The sequence below is a fragment of the Rhinichthys klamathensis genome, unplaced genomic scaffold (assembly GCF_029890125.1).
Source record: "Rhinichthys klamathensis goyatoka isolate OS25496 unplaced genomic scaffold, OSU_Roscu_1.1 h1tg000161l_1, whole genome shotgun sequence".
NCBI classification, from domain to species: domain Eukaryota; kingdom Metazoa; phylum Chordata; class Actinopteri; order Cypriniformes; family Leuciscidae; genus Rhinichthys; species Rhinichthys klamathensis.
The window spans coordinates 3,735,187-3,751,460 of record NW_026606695.1 but is presented as its reverse complement, the minus strand read 5'-3'; the positions used below and the strand labels follow the sequence as shown (position 1 = coordinate 3,751,460).

Below are 16,274 nucleotides of genomic sequence, written 5' to 3'. Positions count from 1 at the left end.
ACAAAGTAGCTAATACTGAGAAAGAACTATAAAGTATTTCATTTTTTAATGTCTTAATCGGTTTGAGACAGCAGACCAGTTGTAACATTAAAAATGTACCTTCATTTGTTAAAATACAAATAAAGCAGGGCTTGTTCTAGTGTTAAAGTGAACATACAAGTAGAATCCCTCAAAAGCATTTAAATATATATTACCTTCATTTACATATAAAATGCATAGCTATAGCTATACAGAACAAGAACCCACAAGCATCATGTAAAGATCCCAGTCCTAATAGCACAAAGTGTTGCATGCGGTAGAGTTAAAGTTGAATGATGGTTGAGTTCAGGATTTCAGGCACGTGTTTTGATTTAGATGACTTGGAGAGGTCTCGCTGTGACAAGAAAATGACACATTAAGAGATTTTTAACTGGTTAATATGTTCTGAATATTGATTTGAACAGTGGTTATTCATAATAGATACTGATTATATTTACAGCCTAGAAAACAATATGAAACCTGTCATATACTGTAACAAACAGAGCGACGGATAATGGCAGAAAGGCATTAGACTGATTTGTAAATAAAGCTAGTCTTGGTTAGAAGTGTGGATTAGGAGAAAACACAGTCCAGTTCAAAGAGAGGACAAGAGGATGTAAAAGAGCAAACTAATCAGAGATTTACACACCCACAACCGTAGAGGCAAAATCATTCATTGTTGTTTTTATTTTATTCCGTACTTCTTTATACAATGCCGTCCTATGATATATCTCAGGATACAAAATAATGAATCGGCCATTTAACATATAAAGCATGTCCCACAGCAAATTAAAACATTACAAAAGTCAGAGGCAATGTAAATATAATAAATACAATTTGACAATATTGTATAAAAGATACAACATTAGATACAATTTGGTAAATATTCAGTTAACATTGTACAGTTAGCAAGTCATTACAAGACTGTAAGAGTCCTGATCACCCTGTCAGGGTTTATTTTTCAATAATCTGAATGCATATTATCCCTTACATACTTTTTAAAAGAGGTGTTATTTGTATTATACAGTACAGAATAAAGTTTAAACAATGTAAGCCAATAAAATGTTGTTTAAGTGGTGCATTGTTTAACCATGCAGTTGCCAAATTTAGGTTGTCTGGAAATAAATCATCTCAAACAAACCTTGATTATATGGATTCAGCCTTGACAACTTCCTTTAGAAACAAGTTTTTTTATTAGTAAAACATTGTGCCAGTAACACCAATATTTATATAGGAATTTATACAACTTAAAGCACATTTAAGTTTAAGCTCTTGCTCTCTTTGACCAGACTGTGAGTTACTGATGAAGAAGATGAAGAGTTTACCTGAAATTCTGAATAGGTGCTTGCAACAGAGTTAATGCTGAAGTTACGCTGTGGACTAGCTGGCACCTTCATCACCCCAGCCCCGCCGCCAGTTAGATGACAGATATTTTCCTTATTGCGTTCTAGCAAGCCTTGATGAGGAGGTTTGCTTTGGCCTGGAGTCCTCACTGCATTACCCTGCTTTGAAATAAGACATATAAGGGAAGAGGAAATGTAACATTACCTAAGTTAATCAGTAAATGATTGAGCAAATTAGTTCATTAAAAGCTTGAGAACAATAGTTTTGTCATAGCCATGCACTGACCTTGCTAGCAGATATCGGAGGGCGCGATATAGGAGAATTACAGACAGTACCACCAAAGACAGATCGGATAGTGCTGTTAGAAGTGCCAGTACTGGAGGTAGCATTTAGCTGAGGAAAAGTCAAAGAGTTAATACTACAAATGCCATGCATTCATTTAAAATGTACAGTGCATCACGGTGTGTTGTGTAATGAGAATATTACTTAAAATCGGTATAAACGCGCATTTTTCAGTACGTTTTCTAATGCAATACTTTTTTTTCCACTCAGAAATGTCACATTACAAGAAGTAAAGTGGACTGTGAACTAGGTTTCACATGGACTTTAAATATGCTGTTTTCATCAGGAAATAAATTCCCATTGTACTTGCCTTTCGAGCTTTGCAAGGTGTCGTGCTGCCCAGAAATCTTCGTTTAGTTGGTGTCCGGACCACAGTGCCATAGACCATGTCCTCCTCTGTCTGCTTGCTCTTCTTTAGTTGCTGCAAGACAGTTCTTGTATTACTAAAATCTACAACTAAATCTCTCTCTCTCATGGGTTTAAAGTTTAAACCGGTCATTCCATAGTAATGTATTGATTAACAAATACAAACGACTCTGTAGATTTGGTTGATGCAGATTCACAGCTCTAGGCTAGAGCACATATTTTCTTATGCCCAGTAATGTGAAGTACATACCCGCTCCTGCTTTTCCCGCTCCTTCTCCTGCCGGTACGTCTCCCATTGATCAGTAACAAACTGCATGAACTTCTGACCATTCACCAGGAACTCTCTGTTCTGTTCTTGTTCCCACTGTTCAATCTCAGCCTTCAGTTTCTTCTCAAGCTAAATAAGAGATACTCAGTTACTAAGCTTTTTGAAAAGAAAGTTTAAAAGAACAGCATTTAATTGTAATAGAAGTCTTTGTTACAATTTAAAACATTACATTTAATGCATCCTTGCTGAATAAAATAATTAATTTCTTTAAAAAAATCTTACTGACCCCAAACTTTTGAACAGTAGTGTGTATATAATTACCTTGGGGAGACCTTTGATCAGATCTGCCCGTTGTTTCTCCTCCTTTAGAAGGTTTCCTCCTCTGTTGGTGAATCTGGATGGATCTTTGGCCTTTTCCTACCACAAAACGTGCAATGTTAGTTAATGCAAAAACAGTTGACAAAGATTTTCAGACAGTTTAACTTACTTCAAGCTCTAGGAAAAGTCTCCAGCTCTCATCCCATTTGTGAACACCCTCAAAGAGTTCTTTATGATCCTCGTAATACTGTTTTAGTCGCACATTTTCTTCATCATGTAAGCTCAGGAGTTCCTCACTAAAATCATCTGAGAGAAAAGGCACCCCTTAAATCTTTATATTTTTAGAAAAAGACGGGCAGATTTCGAAAAGTCAACGGTGTAATTTTGAAAATTACAACTCACCAACATAATAAGGCACAAAAGCTTGCCGCTGGTCAGCACTATAAAAGCACTTATCCCAGAGCACAGCAATCTCCTTCCGAATGGCCTCAGTAACATTTTGCATATTTTTAAGCTTCAGTTCTTCAAGACGTTGGACCTCAGCTTGTAACTGGCAGTAGAGGACATAAAAATGTAAACTTTTGTGTTCAATGCAATGGTTAGCAATTTAAAAGCCTTAATTAATGCAGCATAGATAGTATAAGTGAAGAAAGGAAAAAGAAAAGCAGAAATTCAAAAGGTTACTAACAGCTTCCATATTCCTTTTCTTTGGCAGGGTCATGTGTTCAGAAATTTCATCACGCTCTTTCTGTGGAATCTGCAACCTTTCCCACAGTTCCTGGATCTTCTCCCGATAAGAGCCGCAGACATGTTCATTCTCAGCCTTTCTGCTCTCCAACTAAAATATCAGAATAATGTATTATACAATTGTTAATGCTCAAGTTTATAGTTTGTCAGACTGAGTTTATATTGTACCTGGTGAAGAAGGACTTTGAGTGAATCAATGTTTTCTTTAGACAGGCAAAAACTCTCCTCATCTTCACATACAACATCCTTTTCAAAACTAGTCTCAGGCAACTGATCCAGATCATCCATGCAAAGTATTATCTTCTTCTTCAATGTGACAAATTCGTTATGTCTCCGCACCTTGAAAGATAAAAAAAAAATTGTACATCAAACTGAACACAACTTTCATAAATCACTATGACTTTTATAAATAAATTAAAAGTCTAGTGTTTAAAACAAGGACTTATTGTTATACTTTCTCAGCAGTGAGACAGGAGATGTGCTGACGGAAATTCTCCAGCTGTTCCAGAGAAGGAACAGAATTGTCAGAGATAGAAAACGGCTGTGAGCAGAGAAGGTCACAGAGATCCTGATCCTGCTCGGTTAAGGCTTTGAGCGCCTGCATTCTCTGATTTTTCTCCTTTAACATCACTTCAACACGGGTCCGGAGGTCTTTTTCCTGCTGGAGCACAGTGCTACTCCTCTCCTCCTAAAATGATTAGGAACCACAAAAAAAGTTTTTTTGAAGACATTTCTGTTACTTCGTTCTGTAGATGCCCCATAAAATCAAAACAAAATTGTGGCTTTCAGTCCATGTCTATTAGTTATGAAGTCATCTACACTACCCCTCAAAAGTTTGGCATCATAAATGCAGCCTTTGTGAACATTAATTTGATCAAAAATACAGTAAAACCAATAATAGTTTGAAATATTATTATAATTTAAGATAAATGTTTATATATATATATATATATATAGTTAAAATGTAATTTATTCTTGTGATGTCAAAGCTGAATTTTCAGCATCATTACTCCAGTCTTCAGTGTCATACGATCCTTCAAAAAGCATTCTAATATGCTGATTCTGTATGAGCTGCAGGGCTAAGTAGATATGTGTGTCATCTGCATAGCTGTGGTAAGCGATTTGGTTCTTTCTCATTATTTGGCTCAGTGCGAGCATATACAGGTTGAATAGGAGAGGCGCAAGAATTGAGCCTTGAGGGACTCCGCATATCATGGATGTCCACTCAGACTTATGGTCTCCTATACTCACATAATAACCTCTCCCCCCTAAGTATGACCTGAATCATTTTAGGACTATCCCCAGTTTTCCAGCCTATCATCTCCTATACTCACATAATAACCTCTCCCTCCTAAGTATGACCTGAACCATTTTAGGACTATCCCCAGTTTTCCAGCCTATCAAGAAGTATGTTGTGATCAACAGTGTCAAATGCAGCACTGAGGTCGAGTAGTACCAGCACTGGTAATTTGCCTGTATCAGCATTTAAGCAAATATCGTTTATTATCTTTATGAGCGCCGTCTCTGTGCTGTGATGCGGTCGGAAACTAGATTGAAAATTGTCAAAGTATCCGTTCGAGCTTAAGAATTTGTTCAGCTGATTGAAAACAACTTTTTCAAATGACCAGAGAGAAGTGAGGCATTTACCACTTATAGGAGATCTGCTTCTAAACAGTTTAACACACTTTTGAAAAAAGATGTGGGAAGTGCGTTAAGGGTGCCGGTGGATGTTTTTAAGTGCTGTACGGTTTCTTCTAAAATTTTGCCATCAATTTCTTCGCAATCAGACATAGTAACTACTTTCTCAGGTTGTGGTCTGATCTGTCTGACCCCTGTGCAACTCAAGGATGAGCTGATCACCTTTCTGATATTATTGATTTTCTCAAAGAAGGAAGAAGCAAACTCACTGCACTTGCTGTCTGAGAGCATTTCACTGGGAATCTGGCTTGGGGGGTTTGTCAGTCTCTCTACAGTAGCAAAAAGAGTGTGTGTGTGTGTGTGTGTGTGTGTGTGTGTGTGTGTGTGTGTGTGTGTGTGTGTGTGTTGTTTAAGTTGCTGTTTATAATATTCGAGAAGAAAGTCTGTCTAGCTTTGCCTAGTTCCATATTGAAAGCATGGATGCTGTCTTTGTAGATGTTATAATGGACTACAAGTTTTGTCTTCCGGTACATGCGCTTTGCTTTTCTGCATTGTCTTTTCATATTTTGCACTGCTGTTGAGTTTCTCCAAGGTCTGCCACTCTTCTTTCTGACTTTCACAGGAGCAATATCATCAATTACGCTTTTAACGTTTGAGTTAAAAGAATCAAGGAGAAAATCAACAGTCAGCAGATATGCTTGGTGTTAAAGATATAGCCTTCATAAATAGTACACTAGTGTTCTCATTTAAGCATCTCTTCTTGACAGACACAGATCTAGCTTCAATGGCAGAATATCAATATATCAAAGAAAATACAGAAATGATCAGACAGTGCTACATCCTTAATAGCAATCGATGAGATGTGTAGATCTATTTTTTACAGTCTATGGTGTAGACCCTTACTGATAAGTAAGTCCGTGTACATGCTGAGTCAGATAAAAAAAATTGCAAACAGTCAAAACAGTCAAACTCTGAGGGAATTGTTGATAACAGTTCTGTAAAGTCCTCAGCAAAGGCTGGAGAGTATTTTGGAGGCCTGTAAAATGCGTGGAGCACCTTTTAACACAATACCCAGATATTTGAAAGACAGGTAATTCCCAAATGATATTTGATTACATTGATAGACACCTTTAAAAAGAGCAACTACACCCCCACTAAACTAAATGATAAAAAGTGACAAAGACATTCATAATGATGTCTTTTTTAAAATGCTGTTCTTTCAAATAATTCATGAAACATGCATCACAGTTTCCACAAAAATATTAAGTTGAACAACTGTTTTGAACATTGTTGAGATTGCATTTCACAATATTTCACTGTATTTTTTTTATCAAATAAATGCAGCCTTGGTGAGTATAAGAGGCTCTTTCTTTATAAAAAAAAATTAAAATTAAAATCTTAATGATTCCAAACTTTTGACTGGTAGTGCCATATGCTAGTGTACTCCCTATTGTTGTAAGAAAACAAAACTGTCTCTCAAACTTCCCATTTCAATAGGAAATACATTAACACAAGACAGACATTTGGTCAGGCATTTTCATGAGATCTTTGAGGTTAACATGGGGTCATCTAAAGATTGTATCCATGTTAAATACTTGCCTGAAATGGGGGAAGCTGCAGTTCCGAGCACAATTGACTCAGCTCTTTGTGACACATGTCAATACTGGTCATCAGTCGTTTACGCAGACTCTCTTCCTCTGCAATCATCATGTCCAGAAGACCCTACAGTACATGTTTTGTTAGTTTATCACTGAAACATATTTCATAGGATCCATGTTGCACAAGTACACTCAACACTCACTTTGATATGATTCTTAACCACATTTGTTCTTTCTAAACGCTGATCCTCAGGGATGCCAATTTCCTCCCAGATATCCTTCAGATGGCAGAGAGCTTTATTCAGACATGCCACTGATTCTGCAGCAATCACCTCACTAAAATCATGGAGAGAAAGAACATACAATACATTATTGATAAACATCCATTCTATGTGCTACTTTGATCCACGAGTGATAACATTCATTAAAAACATTCAGTAACAGAAGTTATTAACGTTACATTATTAACGTACATAAGTTACTTCACAAATCTTTCATTTTGTAATTTCAGGTGGTTGCAAGATGTTATTAAAACGTTTTCATATATTCATTCTAATGCACATGTACTAACGTTACTGCACTACTGAGCATTAACGTTATATATAATGTTTGCTAAAGGCATTAACGTTTATGAATAGAGACCCACCCATACGAGCTAGTCAAATGTGCTAAAAACACCTGCTGTCAATAGCATTAACGTTACCGCGTTAATCTCAGGAGTCAAATGCCATTTTGATCGCGTTTTGATTAACATACAATGCTAATGTCATATTCAAAACTATCTAACGTTAACTTAACTTACTGCTCAAACTTCATATTGATCAAATTAAGTTACACAAATGTTTAAATCTGTCTCCGTATTCGTAGAAAAACACCCAAAAATTATAACGTATCAGTAAACATACTCACCTCTTCCTCATCCTAGAACCCCAATACAAGGCTTTTAGCTTGTTTATTTGTATTTTAAAAAGGAATATTTGACTGTACAGTCCTCAAACTCGTACGCGTAACCGTTTCTGTCCGATTCAAAATATGCATCAAAATAGCGCCGCTCGTCTGATTGGCTGGTTAGAGCATACCTGCGCATGCGTGAAGATGTGTCACACAACAGAGGCGGATTGTTCCACCATGACTCATTTTTTAGTCTACACTCTATGCCATGACTTCAGAAACATTTTCAAAATGACCACTCCTGATTTTTTACTTCAAAATACACAGCTAAACAGGGCCACTTCACTGTGTATTCAATAATAAAATATTTATAAATATTATTAATAAATAATAACAATAAAATATTCACCTGACACCAGTAACTGTTTATTGTTCAGTCTTAAATCAGTTATTACAGTTCTTGCCACACTCTGAACAAAGTTTTAAAAAACTTTAAAAAGTGCAATTTAGTATCCTATGTTTGCCACTTCTCCATTCATAAATTCAGATACCTGCCTAGACAATTAAAGGGATAGTTCACTCAAAATGACAATTCTGTCATCGTTTATTCACCTTTTTTCTGTGAAACATAAAAGAATTTTGAGAAATGTCTCACTGTTTTTTGTCCATAGAATAAAAGTCAATGGTAACCAAAGCATTTTGGTTATGAACAATGGTCAAAATATCTTCTATAATGTTCTGCAAAAAAGGGAAGTCATCCAGGTTTGGAACATGACAGTTTTCCTTTTTGGGTGAACTATACCTGAACACATTTTATTGTCATCCCCTCAAACAATTGGTTATGAACAATGGTCAAAATGTCTTCTATAATGTTCTGCAAAAAAGGGAAGTCATCCAGGATTGGAACATGACAGATTTCCTTTTTGGGTGAACTATACCTGAACACATTTTATTGTCATCCCCTCAAACAATCCATTTGTTTTTGGGAGATATAAATGACCAGGATGATTAGTACACATTTTGTCCTTTTTGCTGTCCTAGGATCAGTCATAAAGTGTCCTCTTGTGGAATGTTGTCACAGACTCAAGGGTGGTTATCCAGTAATGCTTCCAGAAGCCGCGCACTGTTCGTGATGGCTGTAGTGAGCACTATGAATCTGCAACCTTTCAAATGGACAATTTTATGTTAATCAAATATTCCAATTTGTTGACTTACTAATATATTTATTTATATATAATATATGAATAATACTAATAAATTATAGAAATACCAATATATTAACTTATATACAGTATAATATTACTTACTAATAATAAGTAACTATAAAAACACAAAAAATACATTCTGGAATATTTCACCTCTTTCCTTGCCAAGGAACCGGAGTGCAGAGATCTCAGAGAAGGTGCAGCCACCAAGGAACATCACTAGAACGATCCTTTGAGCATCAGTTTTGGTCCTGGCTTCCGAACTACTACTGCCACCTGAAACAAAAATGGGGAAATGAGGGGTAAAAAGCAGGCTTGATAGGAGCAAAAAAGGTCCATTTCTAAGAAAAAATAAATGACTTCTAATTAAATCATTTTATAAGACACCTTCCAGGGTGCCCCCAATAAGTCTTAGGATTATTTATATTCAGTTATATTAAAATAATCTTAATTAAAATGTTACAAAATAAATAAAGATAAACATTAAACTGACATATTTTACTAGATATACATATAAGCCTAAATAGATGGGCCTTTGACTCTTAAAGCTTAATACAAACAAATACTTTGTTCAAACCTGTTACAGCAAACTCCTGTCCATTTAGCATACGGGAGACCTCCTCTAGACCAGTCCAACCATCTCTCTCCAACACCTGCGAGGAGCACAGTCCAGAAGCAAACACTGTGAGTTGTTCAGCAAGAGAGAGAAAAAAATAATGGCTAACCAGTCAAAGCCTTTTTGGAAAGCTAACCTGTTCGATAAGTTTGCAGCTCAGAGGAATATAAGCACCACTAAAAATATATGCCATGTCTCGTGGAACGCGAAGATCATATTCCTCCCCAGACTTTGGTACCTGTACACGTAGATCAGATGATTATGATCATTTTATACATCCTTTTTTGTGTTCTTTTTAGTAATTAAAAAAACTGGACATATTTGCTAACCAGAGTCAGTTTTTTACTCAGAGCTCGAAAATTGCTCTTCTTAGCCAGTGAGGAGAAAGCATCTGTCAGCTTCCCTGGACAGAAAACATAAGTAACTATCCAGTGCATGTACAATATGTGCACATTATAGTCAGTGACCTCAGTGTCATAAATTTGAGAGCGAGGGAGATAGATAGAGAGAGGGAGACTGCACTGGTCAAGATTCTCACCTCCAGTCTTGTCATTGACAAGTTTCCCTACTTTACTCTCCATGACTGTCAGAGTTTCTCCAGCTTGCTGTTCTTCCAGTAGACCCAGTTGCTTCAGGTTTGCAAACGTCAGCAGGTGCTCTATACCATAACTCTGAACAAGAGACAACAAAAACATCTTCAGTAATTTCATATGATTCACTTAAACACTTACTTTAGAGACATTGTTATTAAGTAAAAATATATGGCTTTATAAAGGGTTATGTAAATGAAGAGTTCACAAATGTGCAATTTCAATTCATAACATACCTGAAGGTACTGAGCTTTAAGAGATCGATAGTCTTTGGACAGAAGGCCTGTTGGACAATTAAATGCAATATTTAAAAGAAATTGTTGGAATAAACAACTTGAGCCATAAAACTTGCATACAAGAGTAAATCAGTCTCACCATTTTCTGTGATGGACAACAGGCAAAGGAGTCTAAGGCTTTCAATCATTGACACCTGATGGACAGAGTTTTTTTCATTCTTTAAATCAAGCATCAATCTTATTGTAGTGTTATTATACCAGGGCTTGACATTAACTTTTTTGCTCACCAGCCACTGTGGCTAGTGGTTTTCAAAAGTTACTAGCCACTCAGCAGCATTTTCACTGGCCACAATTTTGACATCAATACCATGGGGAAAACTGCCATATAGATATTTTTAATATTATCTCATAATGTGGCAGCAGGTTTATTAGGCTGCTGTTACTTTAAGACCTGACACACGCATCCATTATACTGTTACACATGCGTTTTCATTCTCAACTGTTTACATTCACTTAAAACATACGTGAATACTCGCCAAGTATTTTAACATTATGTTGTGTGTATTTGACTGTTAAAGTGCAATAAGCAGCGAATACTAACTCAATACTGAGAGGCAGCGTTATGTGCGCACACTTCGGGTGTGAGAACAAATTACATTGTGAAAACACAATACGTGCAATCGCCCACCGTAATTCAAGCCCTGTGACAGCAGCAACATTCATCCGGAGCAAATGAATCAAGTGAGTGAAGGGAGACGTGTTTGTGTGTAACTCGCTGTCGGAGAGATGAGAGAGTGAGAAAGCACAACTGCTATTGTGTATCTATTCGGCAGAAAATGAGTATTTCAGTATCGATATTTATTGAAAAATTTATATTTTTGTCAACACTACACATTGCACTTAGTTTTTTATTTCAGATGCCTTTTTAAAAGACTACAATTGGAAAACGTATATATTATATATAAAACTCAACCCGCCAAAGTGGCTAGTAGAAGTGACTGCATTAAACGACACTGCTGAAATATCCATCCACATTTGGAGGGTTGGCGGGTGTTTATGTCAAGCCCTGCCAGTGTCTTAGTAAAATAAATCTTTATTTTGTATACCTGTCTGTTGATATGTTCTTCAATGCAGGTGATGCATTCACGGATCTCAAAACCTTCAAGTAAAGCTGGATTTTTATAAAGGGCGGAAATATAGAAATGGGTGAGGTTACAGTGTCATGGTGTAGATTTCTATGTAGAAATTGTGTATCATGAGCTCACATTTATCAAGACAACTTACAATGTTCTGTCTTCAACAATTCCTGGAAGTCTTGCTTTGTTTTCTTCTTCATCATCGATTCACTAGCACCAATATCTAGTGGAAGAACATGAAAGCATGTTCTTTTATTTATTACTAAGAAAATTTGCTGCTCAAGACACATTTCTTATTATTATCCATCTTGAAAACAGTCATGCTGCTTAATACATATAATATATTATATATAATATATATATTTTTGTGGAAAACTGTGTAATTGTTTTCAGGATTCTTTGATGAATAGGCAGTTCAAAAGAAATTTGAAATAGAAATCTTTTGTAACTTTACTGCTACTTTCAGTCAATTTAATGCACCCTTGCTGAAATAAGTATTAATTATGATTTTCTAAAAAATCTCATTGACCCCAAACTTTTGAGCAATAGTGTATACAAAACTTACGAAGACTGAGAAGACGATGTTCCTGTTTCAGGCCTTTCAGTTCATCTGCAACAAACGCCTTCATCTGCTGGATGTCCATCCCACGCCGTTTCTGTTACCAATTCACACACATTTTTTGATAATCGTCACACTCAGAATATGCTCAAATGTATCCTGTTGTCTTTACACTAATGCGCTTTGAAACACATGCCATCTGCAGAAGACACTTACATCATATGCTGTTTGAAGATTTTTGGCCTTCTGACTTAAAAAGCCAAACACATTAGAGAAATGCTCGTTCCTTATTTCATTGAACACCTGATGAATTAAAACAAGCAGGGTCGTTTTTTAAAATAGCAGTTTCTAACCACTTTCAATTAAATAAAGTCTATATCACTCTTACTTTATCTTGAGAGTTAAGCATCACTTTTATACTCTTGTCAGAGGAAGTGACATCAGGCCCAAACTCCACACTACCTGGTAACAAAATAAAAAATGTTGGACAAAGGATGAACTTGAAGATGTCAGAAATAACTGTTCAGCTGGTGATGTTTTCATTAAAGGACAAGTTCGGTATTTTACACTTGAAACCCTGTTTCAAGATCGTTTCTGGTGAAATAGAACGGTTAAGATTAAAATTTGGACACATGCTGCTGTCCCGAGAAATTTCGGTTTCTGTGGTCGCACCCCCCCCCACCTCCACAATGGTTGCATAGGTGCACAGAAACAATCCTTCCTAAAACGCATTAAACTTTAGTTTACAAAGACGTGAAACTCACCGAGTGGTCAGGGGTGTTCACTGATATGCTCACACAAAAATCGCTGCAAAAGATGCTTTCCAACAGGTTTTATTGTAGTTTTTGTCCAAGTCAAGTCAAATGGAGTTGTTCAAAAACTACGATAAAACCTGTTGGAAAGCATCTTTTGCAGCGATTTTTGTGTGAGCATATCAGTGAACACCCCTGACCACTCGGTGAGTTTCATGTCTTTGTAAACTAGAGTTTAATGCGTTTTAGGAAGGATTGTTTCTGTGCACCTATGCAACCATTGTGGACGTGGGGGGGTGCAACCACAGAAACCGAAATTTCTCGGGACAGCAGCATGTGTCCACATTTTAATCTTAACCGTTCTATTTCACCAGAAACGATCTTGAAACAGGGCTTTAAGTGTAAAATACCGAACTTGTCCTTTAAACATGTTTTGAACAATTTCTTATTATTAAGACACAAAGACTCTGTAATAAAAACAATGGTTACTTACCACATTTTATTCTGAAAATGTCATCTACTAATCCCTCATAAACAACTTGAGAGCAGAGAGGAGTAACAAAGTCCACATCTAAAACAGTAAAATCCAGTGATCAGGATATAAGCGTTATTTTCAAGTTTCAAAAAAACTATAAGAATACATCAAAAGGTACATTTATTTTCATTTTAAATAACTGACCTCTGTCAATAAGAAAGACTTTAGCGAATTCAGGTTGCCTTGTTCTCTGTTCCCCCTCCTCCATTAGCTCCCTCCAGGATTCATACACCATCTACATAACAAGAGACATATGAAACGAAAGACTACCTTGATTTTCATCCACCAAAATCTCTTAATCTTTGAGGTTAAGGGTTTTGTCGCAAATCCTCACCTTGGCACATCTACCAATACCATAAATCTTTGAGAAGGAACCATAGACAGACTGTAAAAGATTTAGAGCACTTCCTCCAGCGGTCACCCAGCGCTGGTCTCCCTCCTGACAAATCACATACATATCAATTATCACTTATCAAAAATTAGACTACTGGTCAAAAGTGTGGGTTAATAATTATTATTTTTAAAGAAATTAATCATTTTATTCAGCAGGGGCACAAAAAATTAATTACAAGTGACAGTGAGGACACTTATAATGTTACAAAATATGATACTGATTTCAAATAAATAATTCAAATAAGTCTTATTTTTGAATTTTCTATTCATTAAATAATCAGCACAGCACTAATACTAATATGAAATGTTTCTTGAGAAGCAAATCAGCATATTAGAATGATTTCTGAAGGATCATGTGACACTGAAGACCATGGCTTTGCCATCACAGGAAAATATTTATTTTAAATTAATATTTCAAAATATTACTGTTTTTTGCTTTTGTTCTTAAAATAATGATATCAAGAATGATATCAAGATAATATCAAGAATACTTGTCATACTAGAAATCTCAAAAGAGGTAAAAATCTCACTAAAACTAAGCAAACATTACAAAACAAAAGCTTTCCTTAGCTCTAAAGATATGTACATACATAGCATCCAGAACAGCATTACCAGAAAGTTATCTCTGAAGAATTCAGGCAGCTCTAAACTCAGGATATCATCATCCAGAGGAAGAATGTAGAAATTCCACTCGTCGGTTGTAACGTCTATTAAAAGAACAACATAGTTAATGTCTGTATTAGGAGATGCGTTAACAAAGCTAGAAAAATTAAGCACACTTAACCCACCTCCATAGACTCCCTGCTCCTCCAAAACCGTCTCACATGCATAAAACTGTAAAGTTTTACGATAACATTAGAATCGGACAACAAAATAAAGTATTTGTGAAATTTACCATAATTCTCAGATCACTAGTTACCTTTTGTGGAGTAAATATGATCTTATATCTTCTGAATCTTCCAGCCGTCTTATCTGAATTGACTAACTCTGTAAACACAGTTAAGACAAACTATTAAACTATACTTCCTCCTGCTTTTATCAAATAGATTATTTATCACTATCGAACAGCCACACCAACCTGAAATCCACTTCACAGTTTGTATTCGAGGACGTATCAGGAAGCACAGCCTGTGAAAATTATCGAATATGTATAAGGCATGTATATAACCAAAACTAGTTTTCACTTGTTAAGAACTAAAGTTTACGCTCAACAAAAAAGGACCTTATTGGCAACAAGCACTGCTGCCAAAAATACTATTTTAAAGCTATGGATAGAACCATCCATACCTACAACTTTAATTTGGCTATCTTATTTTAGAGACATTGTATTGCTGGAAGGTACCACTGGCAAGGTCAACGGCGCAAAGGACAAGACTATTCAAAGCTGGACAAAAATAATAATTTATTTAGATAAGCTGAGATTTTGACATACTACATTTCTCTCTCTCCCCTTTTGCTTTTCATTTTCCCTCCATATTCTACATATCCCTTTTTATGTTATTGTTTTTTTTTTTTTTATATATATATATATATATGTGGACACTAGTTTTCATGGCATCTGTCTGTATATAGTTCATCTGAACTCTGATATGTTCCTGGTATGGTAAATAAAATAAAAATTTTGATCACAAAAAAGAGCTAAAGTTTACTTACTGGTCTGAACTGCTGACAATTGGCTTGAGCTCAACTTTGTACAATTTGTCGACTTCATGTTGCTAAAAGGCAAAATCAAGCATAGACTTGTTAGAATTATAAGGGTGCGACAACATATTTGTATATCAATAATATTTCAAGATGATATAAATTGCTAGTCATTTAGAAATACAGAGTGCCAAATTTTTCACCTAAAATTTCATACATGTTATCATACCTTCAAGATTGTGACATTTGCTATTCGATCAAGAGGGCTCATTAAATCTGCATCAATAAATAAATCCTTCTTCCCTGGCAACTGTGAAACATACAATAGAATTATTAAATGAAAAGTACTTATTTGCATTTAAAGAAACGGTGGGTGGTGGCCATGTCACCTGTTCAAGCAGGAAGATGAGCTGGTCTCTGGCTAGTCTTTTGAGCAGAGAGAAATCAGGCAGCTCAGGAGCATCTCTCCTCTCTGTCTGTGCCATATGGAGAGATCCTACCACACTATCCACAGCTGGATAAACCTGTCAAACATTTCAGCATAACATTAATGCCACTTAGATCTGTGGAGACTGAATTTTGAAGCTGATTTTCATCCAGCAGCTCAAACTGTCATTTATTTCCACAGTTTATAAAAAGATCGGAACGTCCAACCCCACATCCCAAGTTAGCCACATTAATAGCATTTTTGTAGTTATCCGAATTCTTTTAATTAGCATGTAAAGTTACACAAAAGGCAGTGCATTCGTATAATACCTCGTCCACCTTTTCCCGGAAGTGGTTTTGCTATCTGACGCTCGCTTAGTGAAAGTCCGATTCATTTCCGCAAATCGATTCTTTCGAACAGCAAAACCAATTCAGTGATTCTTTTCTCCATCCCGTGGTCTTTCAGTGTGGCATGTGCTGAAACTTTACAATAAAACCATACATGTAAGCACATATCGCTATTTACTACGTTTTTCTAATAAATCACGATGTTTGTTGTACTTTCATTCGATCTGGTCCAGTTGCAGCCATAATTCATCATAAAAGTTATTTACAAGTTGCAACCTTAATTTGTTTTTACAATGAGCAATATTTA

At 36.0% G+C, this 16,274-nt stretch overlaps 2 protein-coding genes and 1 long non-coding RNA gene across 5 annotated transcripts; all 3 read right to left on the bottom strand.

Annotated features, from left to right (window-relative positions):
• Window positions 1-117: 117 nt before the first annotated feature.
• On the bottom strand, window positions 118-7,677 carry prc1b (protein regulator of cytokinesis 1b). Of its 3 annotated transcripts, XM_056259031.1 has the most exons (15): window positions 7,549-7,677; window positions 6,843-6,975; window positions 6,641-6,763; window positions 3,858-4,091; window positions 3,572-3,742; window positions 3,345-3,494; window positions 3,059-3,206; window positions 2,826-2,962; window positions 2,660-2,755; window positions 2,321-2,467; window positions 2,015-2,125; window positions 1,648-1,755; window positions 1,344-1,523; window positions 1,160-1,191; window positions 118-373 (listed from the first exon to the last, which is right to left on the bottom strand). In XM_056259031.1, the coding sequence occupies exons 1-14, from the start codon at window positions 7,557-7,559 to the stop codon at window positions 1,165-1,167; spliced, it is 1,776 nt and encodes a 591-aa protein (XP_056115006.1). In that variant the 5' UTR covers window positions 7,560-7,677; the 3' UTR covers window positions 118-373; window positions 1,160-1,164. The 3 variants fall into 3 exon arrangements, with proteins under 3 accessions (XP_056115006.1, XP_056115004.1, XP_056115005.1); XM_056259029.1 differs by lacking the exon at window positions 1,160-1,191 and having other exon boundaries at window positions 7,549-7,676; XM_056259030.1 differs by lacking the exon at window positions 1,160-1,191 and having other exon boundaries at window positions 1,344-1,520; window positions 7,549-7,676.
• A 257-nt stretch (window positions 7,678-7,934) lies between these two features.
• Window positions 7,935-8,360, bottom strand: LOC130091233 (uncharacterized). The gene is made up of 2 exons (XR_008807787.1): window positions 8,121-8,360; window positions 7,935-8,081 (listed from the first exon to the last, which is right to left on the bottom strand). It is a non-coding gene; the product is annotated as an uncharacterized LOC130091233 (long non-coding RNA).
• A 14-nt stretch (window positions 8,361-8,374) lies between these two features.
• vps33b (VPS33B late endosome and lysosome associated) lies at window positions 8,375-15,992 on the bottom strand. Its single transcript, XM_056259026.1, has 24 exons — window positions 15,950-15,992; window positions 15,583-15,717; window positions 15,423-15,503; window positions 15,206-15,267; window positions 14,631-14,680; window positions 14,472-14,539; window positions 14,341-14,386; window positions 14,165-14,259; window positions 13,494-13,598; window positions 13,304-13,394; window positions 13,118-13,195; window positions 12,261-12,334; window positions 12,089-12,175; window positions 11,879-11,969; window positions 11,462-11,536; window positions 11,284-11,348; window positions 10,317-10,371; window positions 10,178-10,224; window positions 9,890-10,022; window positions 9,681-9,754; window positions 9,488-9,589; window positions 9,313-9,388; window positions 8,889-9,011; window positions 8,375-8,693 (listed from the first exon to the last, which is right to left on the bottom strand). The coding sequence occupies exons 2-24, from the start codon at window positions 15,676-15,678 to the stop codon at window positions 8,614-8,616; spliced, it is 1,854 nt and encodes a 617-aa protein (XP_056115001.1). The 5' UTR covers window positions 15,679-15,717; window positions 15,950-15,992; the 3' UTR covers window positions 8,375-8,613.
• Window positions 15,993-16,274: the final 282 nt, after the last annotated feature.